A 26,590-nucleotide genomic window follows, 5' to 3' on the forward strand; every position below is an offset into this window, starting at 1 on the left:
GGGGAAAATGGTGATGGACAAGCAGTTCAGCATGTAATTCTGATACAAATCGTCTCTTCATTCACTGTAATGCGCAGTTTTACGTCACTCCAGAATCAAAAGTCAAAGGAACTATAAACTTAGTCCAGGAAACCCATGACTCCACAGCTCCAAACTATCTGAAATTTAGTACTGATTCAACGACTGCTTGGGAGGGGGAGCAAGAGGAAAGCACAACAGAATACAACATGCGTTGAGAAAGTTGCAAGTTAGGTTTTAACCTTAATACAGGAGAAATTACCATAGATATTGCAGAAATACATGCTAGCTGCTAAACATTTGCACAACCACAACAACATACATGGCAAAAGTAATGAATTCATTTTCCTTCTCATACTGCAAACACAGCAACTGATCTGGGCGAGAAGCTTTTATAGTGAGAATTATACCCAACTCAGCCCAAGTGCTGAGAACTGAATTCGTGTTCAACAGTCAGGCATAAACCGCATTGTGTGGTTGTTCAGCGCAACGTTCTTTGACTGTGGCGAATAAACTCTAATACAGATTATTTTGGATTTTGAATAGTATTTGTTAAACTCAAGGTATTTACTCACTCTCACCTCCCTGATCATCCCATGTCACCCGAGTCCGAGAAGGGAGTTTGATGACCCAGTGTTGGACTCCCACCAATGCCAATCTATAATTGGCTTCTATAAACGCACAGAAGTAGCCAGGGAACAAGACCATCTATTTTTAGTCCCTTCCTGTGTGTCAGCACCTGCCATTTACTTGGTACCTCTCTACAAGATTGGAAATGCAGTGCGGAGTGAATTATGCACATAAACCCAGTGGGCAGCATCAAACCTGAAAACATCATTTTTCTTTGCAAAATATTCTGCAGTTGTATTTCACCCAAGTTAATTTACCAATTTAGAGACATAGGCAACAGTATACACCGTGGTTATTCTATTAGTGAGCCAATACATCGTACTATAAAACAGATAAATAGATATTGGTGAAATGGCCTTGTGACACAGGAGGTCGGCGCCCTAATGTTTGTTGTGCAGATGTAGCATGTTGGCTCGACCCAGCGATTCCCCACAAAGTGCGTTTACAATTTCAGCTGGGTAACCAGATTGCATCACTAGGGGGAAGCCAAAAACAGAGACACAGAAAACTTGCCGACAGATTGATTGTTCTACATCACTCCAGACTCACTCTTATTTAAAAGCGACCTATTATAAAGCGCCATAAACAGAATCCTGCCAGCATTTCAGTCAGCCAGGTAATGGTCAATGGCACAAAGAAGGAACATTGAAGGGTGCAACGAGCGAGCAGGAGGATGGAATTAGGTGGCTGAGGTGAAGGAAGAAAATTAGTGCAGACTGAACGAGGCAAATGGTGTGTTTCTGTGCTGGAACATTCGACAATTAAAGAACACCCAACTTACAATATTTGTACAAATAAAATATTAACTATTAAAAGATCGATCATGAACTAATTATTTGGTTGCTGGTATCTCATTAAGGGAATCAGGAGAGATTCATACCTATAGGAATCCCTATAACTTGTTGTATCGTGTCCCGAGTCATCCTGCTCCTCTTCATTCACCACAAAGCAGACTCTCTTTGTTCCACAGTGTTCAGCTTTGTCAATATCATTTTCTTCCATCAGAATTGATGGGGGCAGTGCAAGGTCTGAAGTGTGCTCTGAATTCTCAGACTGGGCAGGCTCGGTTATGGAGGACAGCAGGCTGCAGACACAATAGAAACAATGTTACCCTCTGATCTACGATAAATGCTTTGCATATGGAAATAATTTTCTCTCTTTCTTTGTCAAGCCACCTGGAAACAATCAGCTTGCATTTCAGATAGAGCGGGCATCACTTCTTGCATTTGAGGGACACATGGAACTCACTTTAGAGGTGAAAACTGCAATTCAAGACAAGACAGAATGATTCAAGTTACGGTTTGACCGTAATGGCAGTAAATGCACAAATGTTACTTATTCCAGGTCATTGATGGCTGGCCTGCAAACAGATTAGCCTTTTGTCTGAAACAGTTGAGAAATCACAGCTCAAATCTCAGTTGGTTTTTATCTCCCAGCTTCCTTAGGCTTCCAAGTTTGGTATCTGGGTTGGGTCGACTTCTCACGGCACACGAGTTCCGAGTGAGCTGACCACAAAGTATCTTCCAGTTAATTTGCCTCAATGTCCAATCAGGGGCTGCAGAATAATTGTAGCACGAATACACTATATACAAATAGTGATCAATTTCTTTCCATATACAGATTCAACGATGCAAAACAAATCATCTGGTGCTTAAGGGCAACATTTTCTTTGGCGATCATTGCTGCAGGTTAATAAATGACTAGATTAATATTAAATTTGACGCTGTCATTAGGATTTGTATTTATGATTACTCTTTGTCTGAAGTCGGTTAAAGCAGCGAATAGCTGAGCCATACAGACTAAACACAGTTGAGAGCCGACTGATCCCCAGTTTGTGCTGCGTTAAATGATCTCACCCAGCAGTTGAAAGTTGGCTGAGGATCCAAGACCAGTCAGGAAACCGAGAAAAAGATTACGAGTTTTCCAAAAGTGAAAAAAAAACAAAATAGGAGAAATGAGCCCAGGCTTTTCCAAGCATTTCCCAGTAACTGTTTAAAGAGCAGCATCTGCAGAATGGTATGGAAACAGGTCGCCTCACCAGCTCAGAAATAAACATGACTTTGTTTTTTTTGGGGTGGATGAGCCAAGGAAACAAATCTCAAGAGAAACTGTCCATCTAAAGTTGCTTAAAAACAATCAGTGCAGCAAAGCCATTTAATAAAATAACCAGAAACATAGAAACATAGAAAATAGGTGCAGGAGTAGGCCATTCGGCCCTTCTAGCCTGCACCGCCATTCAATGAGTTCATGGCTGAACATTCAACTTCAGTACCCCATTCCTGCTTTCTCGCCATACCCCTTGATCCCCCTAGTAGTAAGGACCTCATCTAACTCCTTTTTGAATATATTTAGTGAATTGGCCTCAACAACTTTCTGTGGTAGAGAATTCCACAGGTTCACCACTCTCTGGGTGAAGAAGTTCCTCCGCATCTCGGTCCTAAATGGCTTACCCCTTATCCTTAGACTGTGACCTCTGGTTCTGGACTTCCCCAACATTGGGAACATCCTTCCTGCATCTAACCTGTCTAACCCCGTCAGAATTTTAAATGTTTCTATGAGGTCCCCTCTCATTCTTCTGAACTCCAGTGAATACAAGCCCAGTTGATCCAGTCTTTCTTGATAGGTCAGTCCCGCCATCCCGGGAATCAGTCTGGTGAACCTTCGCTGCACTCCCTCAATAGCAAGAATGTCCTTCCTCAGGTTAGGAGACCAAAACTGTACACAATACTCCAGGTGTGGCCTCACCAATGCCCTGTACAACTGTAGCAACACCTCCCTGCCCCTGTACTCAAATCCCCTTGCTATGAAGGCCAACATGCCATTTGCTTTCTTAACCGCCTGCTGCACCTGCATGCCAACCTTCAATGACTGATGTACCATGACACCCAGGTCTCTTTGCACCTCCCCTTTTCCTAATCTGTCACCATTCAGATAATAGTCTGTCTCTCTGTTTTTACCACCAAAGTGGATAACCTCACATTTATCCACATTATACTTCATCTGCCATGCATTTGCCCACTCACCTAACCTATCCAAGTCGCTCTGCAGCCTCACAGCATCCTCCTCGCAGCTCACACTGCCACCCAACTTAGTGTCATCCGCAAATTTGGAGATACTACATTTAATCCCCTCATCTAAATCATTAATGTACAGTGTAAACAGCTGGGGCCCCAGCACAGAAACTTGCGGTACCCCACTACTCACTGCCTGCCATTCTGAAAAGTACCCATTTACTCCTACTCTTTGCTTCCTGTCTGCCAACCAGTTCTCAATCCATGTCAGTACACTACCCCCAATCCCATGTGCTCTAACTTTGCACATCAATCTCTTGTGTGGGACCTTGTCGAACGCCTTCTGAAAGTCCAAATATACCACATCAACTGGTTCCCCCTTATCCACTCTACTGGAAACATCCTCAAAGAATTCCAGAAGATTTGTCAAGCATGATTTCCCTTTCACAAATCCATGCTGACTTGGACCTATCATGTCACCTCTTTCCAAATGCACTGCTATGACATCCTTAATAATTGATTCCATCATTTTACCCACTACCGATGTCAGGCTGACCGGTCTATAATTCCCTGTTTTCTCTCTCCCTCCTTTTTTCAAAAGTGGGGTTACATTGGCTACCCTCCACTCCATAGGAACTGATCCAGAGTCAATGGAATGTTGGAAAATGACTGTCAACGCATCCACTATTTCCAAGGCCACCTCCTTAAGTACTCTGGGATGCAGTCCATCAGGCCCTGGGGATTTATCGGCCTTCAATCCCATCAATTTCCCCAACACAATTTCCCGGCTAATAAGGATTTCCCTCAGTTCCTCCTCCTTACTAGACCCCCCGACCCCTTTTATAACCGGAAGGTTGTTCGTGTCCTCCTTCGTGAATACCGAACCAAAGTACTTGTTCAATTGGTCCGCCATTTCTTTGTTCCCCGTTATGACTTCCCCTGATTCTGACTGCAGGGGACCTACGTTTGTCTTTACTAACCTTTTTCTCTTTACATATCTATAGAAACTTTTGCAATCCGTCTTAATGTTCCCTGCAAGCTTCTTCTCATACTCCATTTTCCCTGCCCTAATCAAACCCTTTGTCCTCCTCTGCTGAGTTCTAAATTTCTCCCAGTCCCCAGGTTCGCTGCTATTTCTGGCCAATTTGTATGCCACTTCCTTGGCTTTAATACTATCCCTGATTTCCCTTGATAGCCACGGTTGAGCCACCTTCCCTTTTTTATTTTTATGCCAGACAGGAATGTACAATTGTTGTAGTTCATCCATGCGGTCTCTAAATGTCTGCCATTGCCCATCCACAGTCAACCCCTTAAGTATCATTCGCCAATCCATCCCAGCCAATTCACGCCTCATACCTTCAAAGTTAGCCTTCTTTAAGTTCTGGACCATGGTCTCTGAATTAACTGTTTCATTCTCCATCCCAATGCAGAATTCCACCATATTATGGTCACTCTTCCCCAAGTGGCCTCGCACAACGAGATTGCTAATTAATCCTCTCTCATTACATAACACCCAGTCTAAGATGGCCTCCCCCCTAGTTGGTTCCTCGACATATTGGTCTAAAAAACCATCCCTTATGCACTCCAGGAAATCCTCCTCCACCGTATTGCTTCCAGTTTGGTTAGCCCAATCTATGTGCATATTAAAGTCACCCATTATAACTGCTGCACCTTTATTGCACGCACCCCTAATTTCATGTTTGATGCCCTCCCCAACATCACTACTACTGTTTGGAGGTCTGTACACAACTCCCACTAACGTTTTTTGCCCTTTGGTGTTCTGCAGCTCTACCCATATAGATTCCACATCATCCAAGCTAATGTCCTTCCTAACTATTGCCTTAATCTCCTCCTTAACCAGCAATGCTACCCCACCTCCTTTTCCTTTTATTCTATCCTTCCTGAATGTTGAATACCCCTGGATGTTGAGTTCCCAGCCCTGATCATCCTGGAGCCACGTCTCTGTAATCCCAATCACATCATATTTGTTAACATCTATTTGCACAGTTAATTCATCCACCTTATTGCGGATACTCCTTGCATTAAGACACAAAGCCTTCAGGCTTGTTTTTTTAACACCCTTTGTCCTTTTAGAATTTTGCTGTACAATGGCCCTTTTTGTTCTTTGCCTTGGGTTTCTCTGCCCTCCACTTTTCCTCATCTCCTTTCTGTCTTTTGTTTTTGCCTCCTTTTTGTTTCCCTCTATCTCCCTGCATTGGTTCCCATCCCCCTGCCATATTAGTTTAACTCCTCCCCAACAGCACTAGCAAACACTCCCCCGAGGACATTGGTTCCGATTCTGCCCAGGTGCAGACCGTCCGGATTGTACTGGTCCCACCTCCCCCAGAACCGGTTCCAATGCCCCAGGAATTTGAATCCCTCCCTGCTGCACCATTGCTCAAGCCACTTATTCATCTGAGCTATCCTGCGATTCCTACTCTGACTAGCACGTGGTACTGGTAGCAATCCCGAGATTACTACTTTTGAGGTCCTACTTTTTAATTTAGCTCCTAGCTCCTTGAATTCATTTCGTAGGAACTCATCCCTTTTTTTTACCTATGTCATTGGTACCAACGTGCACCACGACAACTGGCTGTTCTCCCTCCCTTTTTAGTTAACAAGTGAAGTAAAAACCCAATTTGCTGTAATGGCACAAAAGTAGATTTTTGTAAAATGGGTAATCATTAGTGTTCAATTCAGAGCCATGGACTACTTACACATTTATTTGCATTACATATTGCTTCATTTCCTTCGAAGAAATCTCCAGTTTGATAAAAAGCTGAAAGAAATAGTCCTGAATCTCCAAGTCTTCCTGCTTCAATAGAAAGCTCAAGCCGCCACCTTCTTGGGTAACCTCTCCATTCTGCTGATTTACCAATTCATCTGGATCCAGCTGTTGGTCAGTTTCTCCCTCCCCGCTAACTAGACACTTCCAGAGAGGTGCCGCCATGGTGGTGATGCTGTGCCGAGTGTAATTCATGGGATTTATAATACCTGTAAACAAAAATGATATTTTACTGATATTCCCCCAGTGATTACTTTGGCAACCAATTAAAGTACCACTGAACATTACACATTTCTGGGATCATGAACAAAAAATGAATAAAACAAAAAATGGGCAAGATCAAGCACCCAATGTTGACAGCAATAAATCACAGATATTATTTTGAGGAACAGATTCCAAGTTCCAGCCTTAAATGTCAAAGTCACCTCCAAAAATACAAGGGTTTTGCAAACTGCAGCAAGATGTAGCACAGGATCCAATCCCAGAGGAGGAAAATGAATCAGTGTAAATTCTATCTGCCAATCCAAAACGTGTTTACAACACCCATGGAGAAGCGCACATCCCGAGGGCTGAATGGAGCAGAAAGTAAAGTCAGATACATTACTGGTTTGCACAGAATGTTCTCAGCACCAGTTCAATGACCCAGATTTTCATCATCATAGGCATCGGAATCGAGGAAGATTTGCTTCCACTCCTTAAGTGAGTTCTTTGGTGGCTGAACAGTCCAATAGGAGAGCCACAGACTCTGTCACAGGTGGGACAGATAGTCGTTGAGGGAAGGGGTGGGTGGGACTGGTTTGCCGCACGTTCTTTCCGCTGCCTGCGCTTGATTTCTGCATGCTTTCTGTGTGGAGACTCGAGGTGCTCCCGGATGCACTTCCTCTACTTAGGGCGGTCTTGGGCCAGGGACTCCCTGGAGTCAGTGGGGATGTTGCACTTTATCAGGGAGGCTCGGAGGCTGTCTTTGTAACATTTCTGTTGCCCACCTTTGGCTCGTTTGCCATGAAGGAACTCAGAGTAGAGCACTTGCTTTGGGAGTCTCGTGTCTGGCATGCGAACTATGTGGCCTGCCCAACGGAGCTGATCAAGTGTGGTCAATGCTGGGGATGTTAGCCTAGACGAGGATGTTGATGCGCCTGTCCTCCCAGGGGATTTGTAGGATCTTGCGGAGACATCGTTGGTGATGTTAAACAACAACCTTAAACAACCACCCAAATTGGGAACAGCAAAGCAGCATTACAGATGGCTCAAGGCTGAGGTCCAACAAAAAACCTGGGACCTAAAGAACAGGTGGTGGATGGAGAAAGCACAGGAGATGCAGCAGCTGGCCGACAACCATGATGTGCGAGGATTCTTCATTGCAGTCAAGGCTACCTACAGGACAAACACCCAAGGCCCCACTCCACTGCTGGCCAAGAATGGGGAAACACTCATCAAGGACACCGAGGCAGTCAGGGCCCGCTGGAAGGAGCACTTCGAAGACCCAGATTTTGCTGCACTAATAATGGCGAGGCCATCAGCCAGCACTTGTCCTTATTACAGGGTAAATCAGATAGCAACTTCTGGCATCCGCACAGGTGCAGCCAAACACAGAAATCTGGATGCTGCTGCTATCAGTGATACCCTGTTCCTCCACAGGCTGCGATGTGGCCACCTCTGCCTCTTCATTTGGAAAGACATGGATTAATCAAGGACAGTCAGCATGGATTTGTTAAGAGAAAGTCGTGTCTGACTAACCTGATTGAATTTTAAGAGGTAACCAGGAGTGTCGATAAGGGCAGTGCGTATGATGTAGTGTATATGGATTTTAGCAAAGCTCTTAATAAGGTCTCACATGGCAGACTGGTCATGAAAGTAAAAGCTTATGGGATCCAGGGCAAAGTGGCAAGTTGGATCCAAAACTGGCTGTGAGGCAGGAAGCAAAGGGTAATGACTGATGGTGTTTCTGTGGCTGGAAGGCTGTTTTCATGAGGTTCCACACAGCTCAGTGCTGGGTCCCTTGCTTTTTGTGGTATATATCAATGACTTGGACTTGAATATTGGGGGCATGATTAAGAAGTTTGCAGATGACAGTAAAATAGTGGTTGATAATAAAGAAGAAAGCTGCGGACTGCAGGAAAATATCAATGTACTGGTCAGGTGGGCAGAACAGTGACAAATGAAATTCAATCCAGCTAAGTGTGAGGTAATGCATTTGGGGAGGTCTAACAAGGCAAGGGAATACACATTAAATGGTACGACACTGAAAAGTGTAGAGGAACAAAGGGACCTTGGTGTTCAGGTCCACAAATCCCTGAAGGTAGGCGGCCAGGTAGATAAGGCAGCATATGGAATACTTGCCTTTATTAGTCGAAACATGGAATACAAGAGCAAGGACGTTATACTTGAACTGTATAAAACACTGGTTAGGCTGCAGCTGAAGTACTGCGTGCAGTTCTGGTCACCACATTACAGGAATGATGTGATTGCACTGAAAAGGGTGCAGGGGAGATTTACAAGAATGTCGCCTGGACTGGAGAATATTGTTATGAGGAAAGTTAGGAGATGCTGGGTCTGTTTTCTTTGGAACAGAGGCGGCTGAGAGGAGACCTGATTACGGTGCATAAAATTTTGAGGGGCCTGGATAGATAGGATGGAAAGGACCTGTTTCCCTTGGCGAGGGAGTCAACAACCAGGGGGCATAGATTTAAAGTAATTGGGGGCGATATAGAGATACGAGGGGAAATTTCTTTACCCAGAGGGTGGTGGGGGTCTGGAACGTACTGCCTGAAAGGGTGATAGAGGCAGAAAGCCTCACCACATTTAAAAAATACTTGAATGTGCACTTAAAGTGCCGTGATCTACAGGGCTACAGACCAAGAGCTGGAAAGTGGGATTAGGCTGGATAGCTCTTGGTTGGCCGATGCAGACACAATGGGCCGAAATGGCCTTCTTCCATGCTGTAAATGTCTATGATTCTATTCTATGAATGGAATCTCCACAGAAATCACTGTAATGGCATGAACTTAGTGTAATCAGCCACTAATCTCACACTAAAGACGGATGAAAAAGTTAGGACTAGTGCAATCAGGAGTAAAAGGAATTTTTTAAATGGTGCAATAAGTGATTATTGCTTAACGACCTCTGGCCCTGAAAAATTAATTTTACAAGTGTGGAGTCTCATCGCTAAGAAAATTAGTTACAGATTTATAAAAAAAATTAATTTTTTTAAAAACCTTTTTCTCTTTGTCTCTCTCCTTTAATCACATCTGTATTCCCCAATCTTTATTTTGCTTCCAGAACATGATTTACATGCAACTTTATATTTTCTGTAGTTTTACTTCCTGGTTTGGACTCAGTGGCTCAGTGAAGCTTCTTCCATCTGATTGGTTGAAGAACTTCCCCGCTGCTTAATCAGCTCACAGATGTCATAGATCCTATGCAGTGGACGCCTTATTACTAAAACTCTCTGCTGACAAGTTTGCACAATGTCTCTAGGCATTTCCTTTGCCACTCACAGCAAAATCTGGGCCAATGTTCATCATCATCTTCATAATAGGCAGTCCTTCGGAGTCGAGAATGACTTGCTTCCACATTAAAAATGAGCTCTTAGATGACTGATAGATTGTAGCTCCCGCATTGGATTTGTCGCAGGTTGGACAGACGCTGATTGAAGTGCTTGGGTGGTCATGCGCTCCTTCCGCCGTACGTGTTTGGTCTCTGCTTGCTCCTGGCAAAAAGACTTGGTGTTCAACGCCCTCACAGATTATTCTCTTCCATTTTGAGTGATCTTGCGCCAGTGATTCCCAGGGGTTGGTGGGGATGTTGAACTTCAAGGAGGCCTTGAAGAGTTTCCTCTGCCCACCTGGGCCTCGTTTGCCCTTTCGGAGCTCTGAGTAGAGCGCTTGCTTTGCGGGTCTCGTATTTGGTCGGATTTGGTCGAGCATCATCAATGCTGAGGATGTTAGCCTGCGCGAGAACAGACGTTGCTGCGCCTATCCTGCCAATGGATTTGCAGGATCTTCCTCAGACAGCGGTGATGGTAATTCTTCAGTGCTTTGATGTGCCTGCTGTATATAGTCCATGGGCTCAAGATTAGGGTCTGTCAGCCAATGTTTTTATGCTTGCAGTGAACACCGATTTTCAAAAAATTTAAATCTATAATAAGTATTAAAATTAAATGAATAAAATACCGAGGGGCCAGTTTTCCTGAACTTTGCTCCCATTCTTCTTGCACAAAGAACAGGGAAATGGGGATCGAGACCCCTTTACACTGGGTCTCGCCCCAGCAGAAAAGAGCCAAATCTTCAATGTAGCAATGTTAACCAGGTGAGAGAGGCATTTCTAGCATTCGCCTCTTTCTCCAATAGTTATAGTGGTAGGGCACCCAGACGCAATGGTGTGTCTCAGTATTAATGAGGTGTATAATATTTTTACCTTGAGTCTATCAAGTGATACATTGCTTGGTTAAATTTGCTATATTATAATGATGGACAAGTTACTGCTGCAGGTAGATTGCATCAGAAATTATGCTCAATTATTCCTAACCTTGATGCTTGCAAACTGCAAATAGGCATGACAAAAATCAACAATTTTGCTCAATGCAAGTCATTTAGTTGGTTCTTCAGTCCCTAAAACCTCTTATTCTGTTATTTGTATAATGAGAGATTTATTTTGCCCTACTTCCCATGGTGTGTTTGCAATACTTGCTTAGGACACAAGAACCCCATTTGTTTATTCTTTGCTCCTCCCTCACTACAACCTTTTTTTTAAACCTCAGGTATTTACAACATTATGTCCCCCTCCCCCACCCCCCACAATGCATTTATAGCTCTTGCTGAAGCGGTTGGTGTAACACTGCCTTGGAGGTTTTACTGACCATCAAATCTCCAATGACCAGGGCCACAAACAGATGACTAGATCATCTGTAACTTTTCCACCTGATCAACATGTGACATAGGTTGTACACTTAAGGAATTGCAATTACCAAGGAGCAGGAAAAAAAAATTATAAATTTTACGATGGATCCCTCTCTCGTACACAGAACTTATCCAAAGGATTTGAACATTTCCATACAATTTTCAATGTTGAGAATGAAGCCCCAGGCTGTATTAATTGAGAGAGTGGGCTCAATTTTCCCCAATACCATTTTTTTGGTGTATTGCAAGAGTTACGCCTGTTTTTTTTGGCCCCAACCACTCCCCCCAAAAAAGTAGCAAGTTTCCTCGTTCTATTTTTTGAAACTGGCACCGTGCAGCCTGTCCTGTAAACTCCGGGGGGGGGGGATGGAAAGAGGAGCCCAACGTCTGCGCCGAAAAAACAATGCCCCTTCCCCTCCCTTCTGCGCATGTGCAAAAAAAAAAAGGGACTTTTTGACGTGACTGCTATGGGCGCGCGTGCGCAGTACCGCTCCCGGTCTGCATTCAGCCATTTTTAAAGAGCCAGTTGAGTGTGAGAACTTTAATTCTCATTGGAAAAATCAGAGCTACAATGCGCGCAAGGACCAAGATTTTCTCACAGGATGAAGTGGAAGCACTAGTTACTGTGATCGAGGCCAGATGGCACGTGCTGGACACCAGCAGAGGTCACACAAAAATTCCACCAAAAGAAATGAAGAAACGCTGGAAGCAACTTGCAGAAGATTACTGTGCAATGGTGACCACCCAGAGGTCTGGAGGCCAATGCAAGAAATGGCAGGATCTTGGTCAAGTAGTTAGTGCAAGTAATAGTTTCATTTATTCAATGGAATTGCAATTGTAAATGTGACCAGCAGTATATGACCCACCCAGCAGAAAGAGACCCTCTCAAAAAAGTTATATTTTCATCTTAGCAGAGCAAGGTGGCACATAACAGAAAGGGAAAGAACTCGAACAGGAGGAGGCCGGTCAAATCTGCACCCACTGACACACTTGAAAGAGAGGGTCGCTGCTTTGGTGGGTCCTGCCTGGAGAAAAGCAATCACCACTGCACAAGCTGGGCCCACACTCGAGGGAGAGGGCAAGTCCTGCAAATTCCTCCGTCTGGCTTTGCTAAATGTTAAGTACTGCGCGGGCTAGCTATGCATTGGTTCATGGGAATGTCTCCGTCAGCTACGCTTCGGTTGATGCGATGTACTATCATTCATCGTGGTCCTTCAAATGAGCCTGTTGCCTGCGTTGTGAGCCTACTCATGTCACCCTGCCCCCTCTTCTGCTGCAAACCATTTGTCTGTTCGGTTTTATTTTGTGGAACCTGAGGCCAACCCTGACGAGGCTGAAGCCGATGCAGAAGATCATTCAGAAGTGGTCGAGCCTGAAGGAAAATATCTTTCAATCCCACCTTCCAGACCAAGAGCATGGGAATGAAGGGGAGGGGGAGGATGAAGCCCCCACTGTTATACTAACTCTGGAGGAGGTGCAGGTGCCAGCCATTGAGGTGCCAGCCCCTTCCCTGAGTGATACGAGTGCTGGTGGGACATTCCATTGTTTCCCACCGTCCGAGGCTGCGGGTCCCAGTGGGATGCAGCAAGGCACACCCAGGGTGAAGGAGAGCTCGACAGCGCTCTCCTGAGGTGCAGGATGTAACAGATGTGGTTCAGATGATGGCAATGAGTGCGGAGAGCATTGACCTTGCCCGATCACTCCTGGACACCATGGGTGGAGTGGGTGATGAGGTATCGGGACTGTTGGGAGAAGTAACAACACTCTCACGAGAAATGGGAACACTGTCCGGGAAGATGAGGGAGGGAATGTCAGAATTAGCTGCTGCAATAAGGGGACACGCCCAGACCCCGCGGCCATTGACAGAATCAACTGCCACTCTCACTCCAAGCCCCAGTCCAGCCTCTGAAGAGGCCCAAGCCAGGCCTTCCACATTACCGCCTGCCCCGCTACCCCCAAATCAAGAAGTGCGCATTACCCGAGATGTTCAAAAGAATAAGCTTGGTACCAACCCGAGAAACGCTGCGCCACCTCCTGGGAGCAGGGGTGGAGTCAACAAGACCAAGCGCAGCGGGCGGTCTTAGAATAAGGTGGAGGAGAGATGGGTGCAGCCTTTCTTTGCTTCTGCTGTTATTATTATTGTTGTTACTGTTGTAACTGTTCTCAAATGTAAAGTTTTTTGTAAGTTATATAAGCTTACAAGTTTAAAAGTTTGTAAATGATCTTAAAGTTTGCAAGTGATCTTAACTGAAAACGTTAAAATATTCTTGTATTAAAGTTAAGTACAAACAAGTGTTTGTTAACCTTTTGAATAAAATATATTTTAAATTATAACAATCATTTCCAATATTTACACAACCTTTTTAGTAAAGAATCATCATTTCCATTATTTGTTCCATTAACACAACACAACATTACGGAACAGGTCCAAACAGTAAACATGGTCCATGTGGAATAGTTGCCGCTGAGCCTTCAGGCAGCAAAGTGTTCACGGATGAGCTGCTGACACAAGGCTCGAGCAATCGTTAAAGGGGCACGACGGCCTGCCCTCCTCCGCCGTCGTGCTCCGGGTTCAGGTAGCTGCTTGGCTTCCTTGTCCCCCTCCTCCTTCTCATCATCTGCATCTTCCTCATCGTCAGCTACTCTCACCTCAAGTGGGTCTTCTACCAGTTGCTGCTGCCTCATGATCGCTAAGTTATGCAGCATGCAGCACACAACTGACCGACAATCTCAGGGGAGTATTGCAAGTAGCCTCCGGAATGGTCCAGGCATCGGAAACGCTGTTTCAAGATGCAAATTGTTCTCTCTATTATGCTGCACATGGCAATGTGCAACATGTTGTATTCCCAGTCAGCTTCCATCTGGGTTAAGCGTAGGGACGTCATGAGCCAGGTGGCGAAACCATAACCTTTGTCTCCCAGTAGCCAGCTCTGCCCTTCTGGCTGCTGCTGAAACATGGCAGATATAGCGCTCTCGCATAGGATGAATGCATCATAGGTGCTCCCAGAGTATCTTGCATCACCTGACATGATGCGATGCATGTCATCACACACGAGCCGCACATTAATGGAGTGCAAGCCTTTTCCATTCCTGTACATCTCAGAATCTCCAAAGGTGCTCGCAAGATGATGTGGGTACAATCAATGCAGTCCTGTAGCTTTTGGAAGCCAGCAATCCTGGAGAAGCCCACAGCCTTGCAAGCATTGCTTGGGTGGTCATGAGGAACTTTATGTAGTCATTCCTCCGGGCATATAGTGCAGCAGTCATCTGCTGAATGCAGATATGTGTTGCATTTGAGAAATGGAGCACACATCCCAGTTGTGGCCTGGAATGATCCAGATGCATGGAATGAAAGTGCAGCTGTAACCTTCGCTTCAACTGACAGACCTCCTGATAAGTCTAGGTTGCAGGTCTGCTTTTACTAACACAAATCTCAGTTCGAACTTCTTTGTGGAAATGGAGCCTTCTGACACAGCCTCCATCACTCAGGTGCAGGTATGACTCTCTCTCTGTCTGTCTGTCTGTGTCTCTCTCTGTCTCTGTCTCCCCCCCCCCACTCCTCCCAGATCGACACCCTAGTATGGACCACACCCAGGTCTGAGCATACACAATGATCGGGAAACCCCTCCCCCCACCCCGGACTTTATTTGATGCATAGTGCAAGGCTTCTCATGCCTTCCGTTCACCTTCCACAGCCCCCCACCCCGTGGGTTTCTTTTCAAGCCGAGCCCATGTCCGGGCGAGGGACCGATTCTGCCGGCCGACGCTCCGACCCTCGAGCCCGGTTTGGAGACGTTCGGTGGTGGCCTGTCAGTTTTTTTTTAATCCAAACTTAAAGAATTCTATTAAACTTCCATTTCCTGCATTTTAAGTTTGAAAAGTTTAAGCTTGATTATGCATATTTGTGTTCTTGACTCCCTCCAAAACTTTGCCTAAAAACAATAGGGTCTTTCTGTGCTGATTTTTTGATGTGCGTTGGTTTTCCTTAAGTGCCCAGAAGGTTTTTCGGAAGTGGTCACATACGCCGTCCTAGGAGAAATGTAAATTGGCCAAACTTGCATAATTGTGAAAAACTAACCTAAAAAAATCATAACCTTCTGAGTTACGCTGGCGCACAAAGATCGGGGAAATTTGGATTTTTAAAATTTAGGCCAAAAAAAAACAGCGCGCACCAAAAACAATGGCGCAAATCACTGGGGAAAATGGAGCCCATAGTTCCTCAACAAAAGTAGTAGGTAAAGAGGAAGCAAAACTCAAAAAAAAAATCTAATTTTCCTTCAAAATCTACTTGAAATCATAACTTCCACAAAATCTGATCCCACCAACTCATCTTCAATTTCCAAGAAGTATTTCTAAGCCAATTTTCATTTCTGACATCAAGTGCTGTTGACAATCTGAAGACTGCCATTTTCACCCATTTATCAAAAAGATTTATTTCAACAATTGACCATACACTGCTACAAAATTTGGGATATAAATCACAGCAAGTTTATAACCTGTAAACTAGAGATCCAACTCTTAAAATGGGTAACATAGCAATGTCAGAACAGGAGTAGGCCTTTCAGCCCCTCGTGCCTGTTTCACCATTCAATAAGAGCATGGCTGATCTGTATGTTAACTTCATCCACGTGCCTTCACTCCGTAGCCTTCTATACATTTTGTCCAACAAAAATCCATCAATCTCAGGTTTAGAATAATTAAATTGATAGCTTGCCAAATTTCTACAACCTCCCCCATTCCCACCGTCCGGGACCCAAAAGCTCTTCCCTGGTGAAACAGCGATTTATTTATACTTCTTCCAATTCATATACTGTATTCGCTGCTCACGATGTGGTCTCCTCTACATTGAGGAGACACCTCCATTCTGTCCATAAGATCCCGAGCTTCCCTTCAATTACCATTTTAATTCTCTGCCCCAGGCCTCCTACACTGTTCCAATAAAGCTCAATGCAAGCTCAAGGAACTGCACCTCATCTTCCAATTAGGCACTTGACAGCCTTCTGGCCTCAACATTGAGTTGAACAATTTTAGATCATAGCCACCACTCCCATTTTCTCAGACAGCATGTGCTGGTACTGCTCCTCTAGACTTAGTTTTGTTATTGTCCCATTATTACACCCTTTCTGTCTTGCACCATCATCTCTTTTGTCATCAAAATCACTCCACCCGTCGTTATGCCCTGGCTCTGTACTTGCTTCTTAACTGTTAAATCTCTAACTTCTTCCAGTTCTGATGAAAAGGCGTCAACCTGAAATGTTAACTGTTTCTCTCTCCACATATGTCACCTGACCTGCTGAGTGTTTCCAGCATTTTCTTTTGTTAATGCCAAATTTTACTTTGGTAGATAACTAAAAAATGAGAAAAATCTGCACAATGCAAACCAGACAAGCTTGGATACAGATAAGGTGATGGACGAACATGGATAGCACTTTAACAGCACCTTGAACATAGCAAAACATCCCAAGGTGCCAAATAAAAGCTGAAAATGGGTATTGGGCAAGAGAAGAGTCACAAGAGATAAGGTAGGCTTAAAGTGAGAGCACAGAGTTTAGGAAGACAAAAGAGGCATGTTGGCTGATGCTTGCCAACTATGGCAGGACAAAAAGGAGATATAAAATATTCCAAATTCAAAAGAATAGTTGGGTAAAGCTGGGGCACAAGGTTGCAGAGGAGTTTTTATTTACTATCTATTTGTTTATTTAAGGCCGATGAATGCATCCTTCCAAAAGATTTAGTGGTTAAATAAATGTATGTTAGTGCTACAAATCAAGAAGTTCCCAGATTTAATCCCTGTTCTGTGCTGAATTAACTATCAGATCTGGTGGCAGTGTGCTCAGCAACTGGCCACAGAGTTGAAAAATCTGGTAGGTTTCTGATGGTATCCAGTGACTCCTGCTGCAAAAGAATCAGGTGTGTTTGCAGGTCAGATGAGGACAGGATCAGGCTTCCCGTTATGAACCAGTCAGTTCACCTGCTGACAATTGGTGTCTTGGCTCACACACGGAAAATGCAGACATGCTCGAGGGACCAGAGGGCTGTCAATATAGAATCATAGAAGTTTACAAGCATGGAAGGAGGCCATTTCGGCCCATCGTGTCCGTGCCAACCAAGAGGCTATCCAGCCTAATCCCACCTTCCAGCTCCAGGTCCGTAACCTTGCAGGTTACAGCACTTCAGGTGCACATCCAAATACTTTTTAAACCTGGTGAGGATTTTTGCCTCTACCACCCTTTCAGGCAGTGAGTTCAAGACCACCACACAACCCTCTGCATGAAGCAAATTCCCCTCCAATCCCCTCTAAACCTTCTATCAATTACTTTAAGTTTATGCCCTCTGGTTGTTGAACCCTCTGCTAAGGGAAATAGGCCCTTTCTATCCATTGTATCTCATTATCATCATAGGCAGTCCCTCGGAATCGAGGAAGACTTGCTTCCATTCATAGAATGAGTCCTTAGGTGGCTGAACAGTCCAATACGAGAGCACAGTCCCTGCCACAGGTGCTGCAGTCAGTCGTTGAGGGTAAGGAAGGGTGGGACAGATTTGCCGTGCGTTGCTTTCACTGCCTGCGCTTATTTTCTGCATGCACTCGGCGATGAGACTCGAGGCGCTCAGCACCCTCCCAGATGTACCTCCTCCACTCAGGATGGTCCCTGGCCAGGGATCCCCAGGTGTCGGTGGGGATGTCGCACTTTATCAGGGAGGTTTTGAGGGTGTCCTTGAACATTTCCTCTGCCCACCTTTGGCTTGTTTGCCATGAAGGAGCTCAGAGTAGAGCGCCTGCTTTGGGAGTCTCGTGTCTGGCATGCAGACAATGTGGCCCACCCAGCGGAGCTGACCAAGCGTTGGTTCATCTGTCCTCCAAGGGGATTTGTAGGATCTTGCGGAGGCATCGTTGATGGTATTTTGCCAGCGACTTGAGGGTGTCTACTGTACATGGTCCATGCCTCAGCCATACAGGAGGGCAGGTATTACTACAGCCCTGTAGACCATGAGCTTGGTGGTAGATTTTAGGACCTGGTCTTCGAACACGCTTTTCCTCAGGCAGCCAAAGGCTGCGCTGGGACACTGGAGGCGGTGTTGAATCTCATCAATGTCTACTTTTGTTGATGAGAGACTCCCGAGATATGGGAAATGGTCCACATTGTCCAGGGCCGCGCTGTGGATCTTGATGACTGGGAGGGGCAGTGCTCTGTGGAGAGGACAGGCTGGTGGAGGACCTTTGTCTTATGGATGTTTAATGTAAGGCCCATGCTTTCGTATGCCTCAGTAAATACGTCGACTATATCCTGTAGTTCAGCCTCTGAATGTGCGCAGACGCAGGCGTCGTCCGCGTACTGTTGCTCGACGACAGAGGATGGGGTGGTCTTGGACCTGGCCTAGAGGCAGTGAGGGTTAAACAGTTTCCCACTGGTTCTGTACTTTAGTTCCACTCCAGCGGCGAGCTTGTTGACTGTGAGGTGGAGCATGGCAGCGAGGAAGATTGAGAAGAGGGTTGGAGGGATGATGCAGCCCTGTTTGACCCCGGTCCAGATGTGGATTGGGTCTGTAATAGATCCGTTGGTAAGGATCACAGCCTGCATGTTGTCATGGAGCAGGCAAAGGATACTGAAACTTTTTGGGGCATCTGAAACGGAGGATGAGAGCTCCATAGACCGTCGCAGTTGACAGTGTCAAAGGCCTTCGTAAGTTTGAAGGCGGCCATGTCTAAGGGCTGGCGCTGCTCCCTGCATTTTTCCTGCAGCTATCGTGCTGCAAATATCATGTCAAAACCCCCCTGCTCTTGTATTCTATGCCTCGGCTAATAAAGGTAAGCATTCCGTACACCTTCTTAACCACCTTATCTACCTGGCCTACTACTTTCAGGGATCTGTGGATATGTACTCCAAGGTCCCTTTGTTCCTCTATGCTTCCCAGTATCCTACCATTTAATGTGTATTCCCTTTCCTTGTGAGCCCTCCCCAAATGCATTACCTCTCACTTCTCTGGATTAAATTCCATTTGCCACTGTTCTGCCCACCTGACCAGTTCATTGACATCTTTCTGCAGTCTATAGCTTTCTTCTTTGTTATCAACCACACAGCCGATTTTAGTATCATCTGCAAACTTCTTAATCATACCCCCTATATTCAAGTCGAGATCATTGATGTATATCACAAAAAGCAAGGGACCTAGTACTGAGCCCTGCCGAACCCCACTGGAAACATCCTTCCAATCGCAAAAACATCCATCAATCATAGTTCATCTTACCCGAGAGGCACTCAACATCATTATGAGTTGGGAAGCATTGAAGACTGGAGTGAACTGCTTCCATCGTCGCATTCATTCAATGTTGGTTGGGCTTTCCTAGCAGCAAAATTGGTGGGAGACGTGGCTGTGTTTCAGGAGTCATGCTAAGCCGAAAGTCCATTTTCAACAACATGTACAGCTTCATCCTCTTCTTTTTATTAATTTTTTTAGGTGTTCTTTGTTCTTTTTAGGGTTCCTCTACATTAAATAATGTAGTGATGGTGATTCCCAACATATGGATCTTGTGAACCTGATAGCGCTATCACATATAAACTTATCTGCCAGCATTTGGCTGGCAGTAGCTGTGACCCACTCTTTCCTGCGTTTCCTGAGCTGCTGTCGGTACTCTTTAGCTCCCTCGACGACCCCCTTGCTAACGTATCTATGTATGGAACCATACCCCAGCACGCATCAGAACCTCTTGTAATCAAGTTGGTCAGTGGGATAAAATTCAACAGGAATTTAAAGTAAACATTTACAGTCAAGTAGGAATTGAGCATGTATTTACATTTAAAAACTAGAACTAATTTTAAAACTGCAACTTGTTAATTACCTTGCTCTTGCTCCAGGCCGAGGAAAGAATTTTTTCGACCAAAGCGTATGCTGAAAGATCGTCCAAGAGAGGTAGTACTTTTTGGACAGGACACTTCAATGACATTAACGTGACAGTTGGTTGGACAGAAGTCAGTACTGTTTAACAGGTGTAAATTGGTTGAAGCTTGCTTGAAGGAGGGCCATGCTCTGTTTTTCAACTCCTGGGCAAACTAAAGATAGCCACAAAGAAACAGAATTCAATAAAAATACATTTATGAAAATTCCCAACATGACAACAGCTTCCAAAAATTTAAACAGAATAGAGTGTGCGCATCTTTGAGGCACAAGGTTGTATGTACAGACTGCACTTCAATAATAATAAATATTCTTCAAATCATTTGTTGATATCAACATAAAGAACATCAGTGCTGGGGAATGGAATTTGTTTCCATGATCACTACCCTCAAGTACATTGGTTTATCATAGAATCATACAACACAGAAAACAACCGACCATTCAGTCCATCACTGCTGCTAAGAGCTAGCCACTTAATTCCATTCCTGTGCCTTTCCCAAGTCATTTTTTTTTCTTTCAATATTTATCCATTTTTCTTTGAAAAGCAATTATGGATTATTGGTAGGACATTCCATGTTCTGACAAACCCTCTGTGCATTTAAAAAAACCCCAGGAAAATACATTTTAAACTGGTACAAAGCAGGGAACGCTTGGGAGGATGGGGAAGAAAAAGGAGATGCTGGACTATTATTTATACGACTGCTGCAACTTTCAGATATTTTAAATAGTGAATGTATAAAACAGCTAGTTGTTTATTTTGAACGGGGGCAGAGATCCCATTGGTGACGATATGCAGCAATATTTAGAATTATTTAATGAAGATTTCCCCAGTTAACTTCACAAATGCTTATAACAATGTCACTACATCAGATTTCTTATCCCTATATATTGGAGCATGCTCTCCCACTTTGAGATTGGATTTGAGCTTTGTTTAAAAAAAAAATTCCCATTTCTCATTAACGTGCATCAAAATCAGAATGCAAGATTGGAACCAAATCATAATAAACTATGGTGCTGGGCTTGAAGCAAAATGAGCACATACCTAAACTCCAGTGAATGGAGAAAGCTCAGCTCTTATCAAGGCCACAGATTTGCAGCTTACATAGAAAAACAGATGGAATCACAGAATTTGATCCCCAAAATATTAGTAACAATACTATAGCTTCATCTAAAAGTTAAATAGAGCACTTGCATGAATCAGATTTAACTGGTTGGGTTCTGCAATTCAGCAAACAAATTTGTTGTAAGTACCTGTGAATAGTTGGCAATTCGCTTGCCAATGGTGTCGAGCTTGGACTCACACAGATGTCTGAATTCAAACTGGGACTTAAAGATAATGGAATTCCTAGAAGATATCAATCCTCTGCAGTTCTTTATAAACTGACGATCATCAGCTGCTAAAGCTTCTAAAATCTGAAAAAGAAGCAATGATCGTTAATGAGGTGTTTTGAACAACAAAAAAGTGATTGGAAAAAATCAGTTTGTTGGAATAGTTACTGTGGGACCAGGAACATTACAGTTTTAATTTACTAAATAGTTAGATTAGATGGGTGAAAGAACAAGGGTGGGGTTGGGGGGCTTTTTAATTACAGAAATAATCAGGGGATTATTTCTGTAATTAAAACTAAAACACAAAAGTAAGTCTTCAAAATTTTATCTGAATCAGAAGATTGTACTTAAGTATTCTCTTGTCACAAAACATGGCACACAATGGAGTTTTAAAAAAATATATAAAGTGGGAAAATCCAATTTACATATTGGCAATCAAAGCTACCTGAGTTACTAGTGGAATAATTTTGGCTGGCATAGCTAGGGCTCAATTTTGGCCAGGAGTTGTTCCTTTTTTTTGGAATAACCTGCTTTTTCTGGCGCAACTTAAAAATCCCCAGTTTCCCAAATCAATGTGCACCAGCGTAACTCATTTCGTTACTTTTTTTAGGTTAGTTTTTTTTTCTCAAAAGGGGGCGTTACCAGCCACCTAGGCCAGTTCTGCCCATTTAAGCAACTTTGGTCAGCTAATAGTTACTTGTTTCTACTTAGGCCAGCGTATGTGGCCTTTTCAGAAAACCCTTGGAGAGTTGAAGAAGTCGGCGCAGATAGGTACGTCGGAGGGCGGGTAGCGGAGAGGGTCTGCACCTAAACCAACCAAGCCTTAACCCTTAGCAATGTTTGCAAACAAAAACTGCTAACAAATCTATAAGAAATAAAAAATGGAAGTCCTACCTTCATCTTCAAATTGCAATTCACCTTCCTGCACTCGGCCCGGGAAGTTAATGGGCCGGTGCGGGAGGCCACTCGGCCTGGGCTAGGAGCGGGACAACGCACCGGGAGGCCACTCGGCCTGGGCTAGGAGCGGGACAACGCACCGAGAGGCCACTCGGCCTGGGCTAGGAGCGGGACAACGCACCGGGAGGCCACTCGGCCTGGGCTAGGAGCGGGACAACTCACCGGGAGGCCACTCGGCCTGGGCTAGGAGCGGGACAACGCACTGGGAGGCCACTCGGCCTGGGCTAGGAGCGGGACAACGCACCGGGAGGCCACTCGGCCTGGGCTAGGAGCGGGACAACGCACCGGGAGGCCACTCGGCCTGGGCTAGGAGCGGGACAACGCACCGGGAGGCCACTCGGCCTGGGCTAGGAGCGGGACAATGCACCGGGAGGCCACTCGGCCAGGGCTAGGGCCGGGCAGGAGAACTGATAGAAAACACCGACAGGTAGCAGCATTATCAGTTCTCCTGCCCGGCCCTAGCCCAACAAATGAGGCAGAATTTATGAGAGAATTTTACCTAAGGGAGCCCCAGTTTCAGCGAGAGAGATAACAAGAGCAACACAGATTCGAAGAGAGGGAACGATGTAAATTCAGCGCCAATGAGATGGCAAAATAGCGGCAGCATGAGGAGAAATAGCACAAGGCTGACGAGAGGGAGGAAGAACATCGCCACGCTCTCAAACTGACAGGTGACCTACGTCAGTATGTTAACAAATTGGAACTGTTGTTGCAGACTCGCAGCGCTACTGCGCATGCGTGGACATCACGAATCACCACTGCGCATGTGCAGACATCCCGGCACATTTTCCAGCACAGAATGACTGGCCACACTGCGCAACTGCAGTGAAGAGGCCAGGCAGCAGCCAAAGTTCCAATATTTTTTTTTCGACGCATCTGGGAACATACATAAGCGGTGCAACTCCGCTAAGTGCGCCAAAGAATGGGCTCGGCCAAAATCGAGCCCCGAGGAAGCAATGGGACATGAGCATTTGCATAAAATATAAACAATCTGGCAAGACCATCAGGTCCATCCATTTTCCACATGGTGTAACAATGATAATTGCTCGTGATGCTAACTCCCAGGAGAGTTGCCAACTTTTGTTGGAGGCATTCTTGGAGGTTTGATAATCTGACAACTTGTCATCTGCAAATGTTATTACATTTACCTTCTAAAGGTCAGGCCTCATGTAGTTGAGTATCTTTGCTCATAGTTTGGTGTCAACATCTGTTGTGCAAGAAGCTCTGTGAAGCAGGAAGTCACCTGCAAGCAGGTGAAGAAGGGAACCAACGGTGGGGAAGGGATATACAGGGGGGGGGAAATCAGGAGGTCAGAGGAACTTTGATCCTACCAGTAACTAATAGTAATACTGTTACCACTCAAATTCCCTCATAACCAACGGTAATATAATAACTCACTGACAGTCTACATGTAACTCACCACCAACTTCTCAAGGGCAAGAAATGCTGGCTTTGCTGGTGATGCCCACATCCCATGAATGAATTAAAAAAAAAAAATGTTTAATAAATGATTGTAACACCCCAATATTCTACCTGTAACTAATAGTAATTGTATTACCCACTGATATTCACTCTGAAACTACAGCCAGAATCCCCACTGCACAAGGGCTCACTGGTTTGGGGTATTTCTCACAGGACCCATTGTCCTAAACTCAGCTTGACACCAACATTGTTAAAACACTCTACTTTGAGTCAAAGTGGACTTTTCATGAAATGTCTTGGCCCATTGGTGCCTCACACCTGTCCATCTCTCTTCCCTTCCCACTCAACCCCACCCCTCCACCCCAAAAACACACAGCTGTTTCTTCACCACCTGGTCCTTCTTCCAGTCCAGTCACCACTAAGCAGGGGTCACCTCTGTGGCAGCAAATTATTCCCCTTAAGGAAACGGTACCAAATGACTTGTGTGAAAAGGAATCACTAGATTTTAAATAGCTTACATTTCTTTTTATTTTGCAAAGAACCAATCCATCAGATTTCATGGTAATTCCAAGCTAGTCTGAGTAAGAAGGAGAGTGTTGGCACCCAATCCCAGTCAATAAAGTGGGCCATCTCTGGGTCAACAGAGTTCACCAATGGCCAGGGAGGTTTGACTTGTACATCTACTAGGATTTATTAAGTTCCATTTGATAACCTGAAATGAAGGCATTGAAGTCCAAATCATTCCTCAGCACCTAGATCTCTATTATATAAACCAATGTTGTAATTTATAGGTGGTCTTGTTTAATAATTGGAAAATATATTAGAATTCCACAACATGCGTAAGAAATCAGTCGTTGAAGGATTAATTGAATAATTTGTACCTTTCCAGTTAAATTGAAACATCCTTTGGGCTCCACCATCTTTTCCTTGACGTGACATTTTATTCCAGCAGTGCTGACGTACTCGTAGACAACACCATGCTCCAGATGCACATTATCCACAGTCATGTTGATATGAGAGGTTGCCCCATCAGTGCTTAACTGTAGGTCTGCAAGGATCGATAAGTGATTACCTCTCCTGGGTTAAAAAACTGACTGAAGACAAGCCTCAGTTATTCACTCGAGATTTGGGTTTAATTACACACTGCAATCAGCCTTTTACTATTTGGAAGTAAGCCTCTTTGCTTCACTGGCAGCTTGGTTAAGCAAAGAAGCAAAAATACCATTCCTCACAGGGAGGAAAGATACATTTACAGAATTAGTCAAGCCAAGCTGTATATAGCGGTTTTCTTGTACAAACCAGGATAGCATCATATTATTATGGAGTCGAAAGGATTTGAAAACCAGCAAGCCCGGAGAGAGTTAGTCCATGAATCTATCTGGAACATTATCTTTCAGCCATTTGCCAAAACAAGAAGTGACTGCACTTCAAAAGTAACTCATTGGTTGTGAAGCATTCTCAGGACATCATAAAATGTGATGAGGTATTAAACAATTTCTTCTCTTTCTATCTATCTGTCCTCACATCAACTGACTCTTTATGGCAATTTCTTGTTTCAATTACTAAAAATTAGAAATGATCAGTTGATATGAAAAAGCTCGCCAACACTGTAGAAAATTGGGAGCAAACTTTATTCCTGTTAAAACAAGTGTAACATTTTAATTAATTAACACTGTACCACAACTACTGACAATTTACTTGGGAAACTCCATATCCTATCGAGTTGCCACTTGCGTACAGAGCGGACGCACTATTATTTTACAGGTCAAGCCAAGCTGATTTTATATATGAGCTAGAAACATTGAGGTGCTGCAAACACTGACGAGCACGGCAGAGGTGCACAGCTGCACCCAGGCTTTCCAATCAATCTCTCCAGATGCTTATGGAGGGAGTCACAGTACACAGGGAGGTCCTCTTCCCTTCTAATGGGCGGAAGAGACCTCCCCAGACACCAACACAGTCTGGTTGCACATTGCACAGAAGGGCACAAGCAGGGTCAAGAGGGCCTGGGTGCCGTGACGCAAACCTTTTAATGATCTCAGTCAATCACAAAATGTTATTGCAAAGCCACACTCAACCTCATCTTGCTGTGTCACTCATCACATCCCCATCACTCTGCTTTCCCTACCCTACTCCTGCACATCCTTACTCACACCAACTTACCTTGCACCTCCACCCATCCCCCCCGCCTCCCCTCTCTCTCTCTCTCTCTCTCTCTACATTATCACATTCCCATCTCACTAGCCACCTCACATACTCTCATCTATGTTATAAGAGCATAAGAACATAAGAATTAGGAACAGGAATAGGCCATCTAGCCCCTCGAGCCTGCTACGCCTTCAAAAAGATCATGGCTGACCTGGCCGTGGACTCAGCTCCACTTACCCGCCCGCTCCCCATAACCCTTAATTCCCTTATTGGTTAAAAATCTGTCTATCTGTGATTTGAATACATTCAATGAGCTAGCCTCAACTATTTCCTTGGGAAGAGAATTTCACAGATTCACTGTGTTCAATCATACCAACTCAACACACAAGGGTAGGCACTTGGGTCCTTCAGCCAATGTTCTTGAAAAGTTTATGTTGATGCGTTGTCAAACATTGAAATCTTTATTTTCAACACTTTGTTATTGGACAGATTGGTGT

General features: G+C 44.6%; 1 protein-coding gene across 2 annotated transcripts in view; it reads right to left on the reverse strand.

Annotated features, from left to right (window-relative positions):
• Window positions 1–26,590, reverse strand: part of prex1 (phosphatidylinositol-3,4,5-trisphosphate-dependent Rac exchange factor 1) — a 230,090-nt gene that overhangs the window by 32,731 nt on the left and 170,769 nt on the right. For both annotated transcript variants that reach the window (XM_070896114.1, XM_070896113.1), the window contains exons 22-26: window positions 24,827–24,993; window positions 21,489–21,650; window positions 20,182–20,392; window positions 6,377–6,653; window positions 1,529–1,732 (exon numbers count right to left, since the gene is read on the reverse strand). In XM_070896114.1, coding sequence (XP_070752215.1) covers window positions 1,529–1,732; window positions 6,377–6,653; window positions 20,182–20,392; window positions 21,489–21,650; window positions 24,827–24,993 — 1,021 coding nt within the window. The remainder of the gene's footprint in view (window positions 1–1,528; window positions 1,733–6,376; window positions 6,654–20,181; window positions 20,393–21,488; window positions 21,651–24,826; window positions 24,994–26,590) is intronic.

Source organism: Pristiophorus japonicus, chromosome 12 (assembly GCF_044704955.1).
Source record: "Pristiophorus japonicus isolate sPriJap1 chromosome 12, sPriJap1.hap1, whole genome shotgun sequence".
Lineage (NCBI taxonomy): Eukaryota > Metazoa > Chordata > Chondrichthyes > Pristiophoridae > Pristiophorus > Pristiophorus japonicus.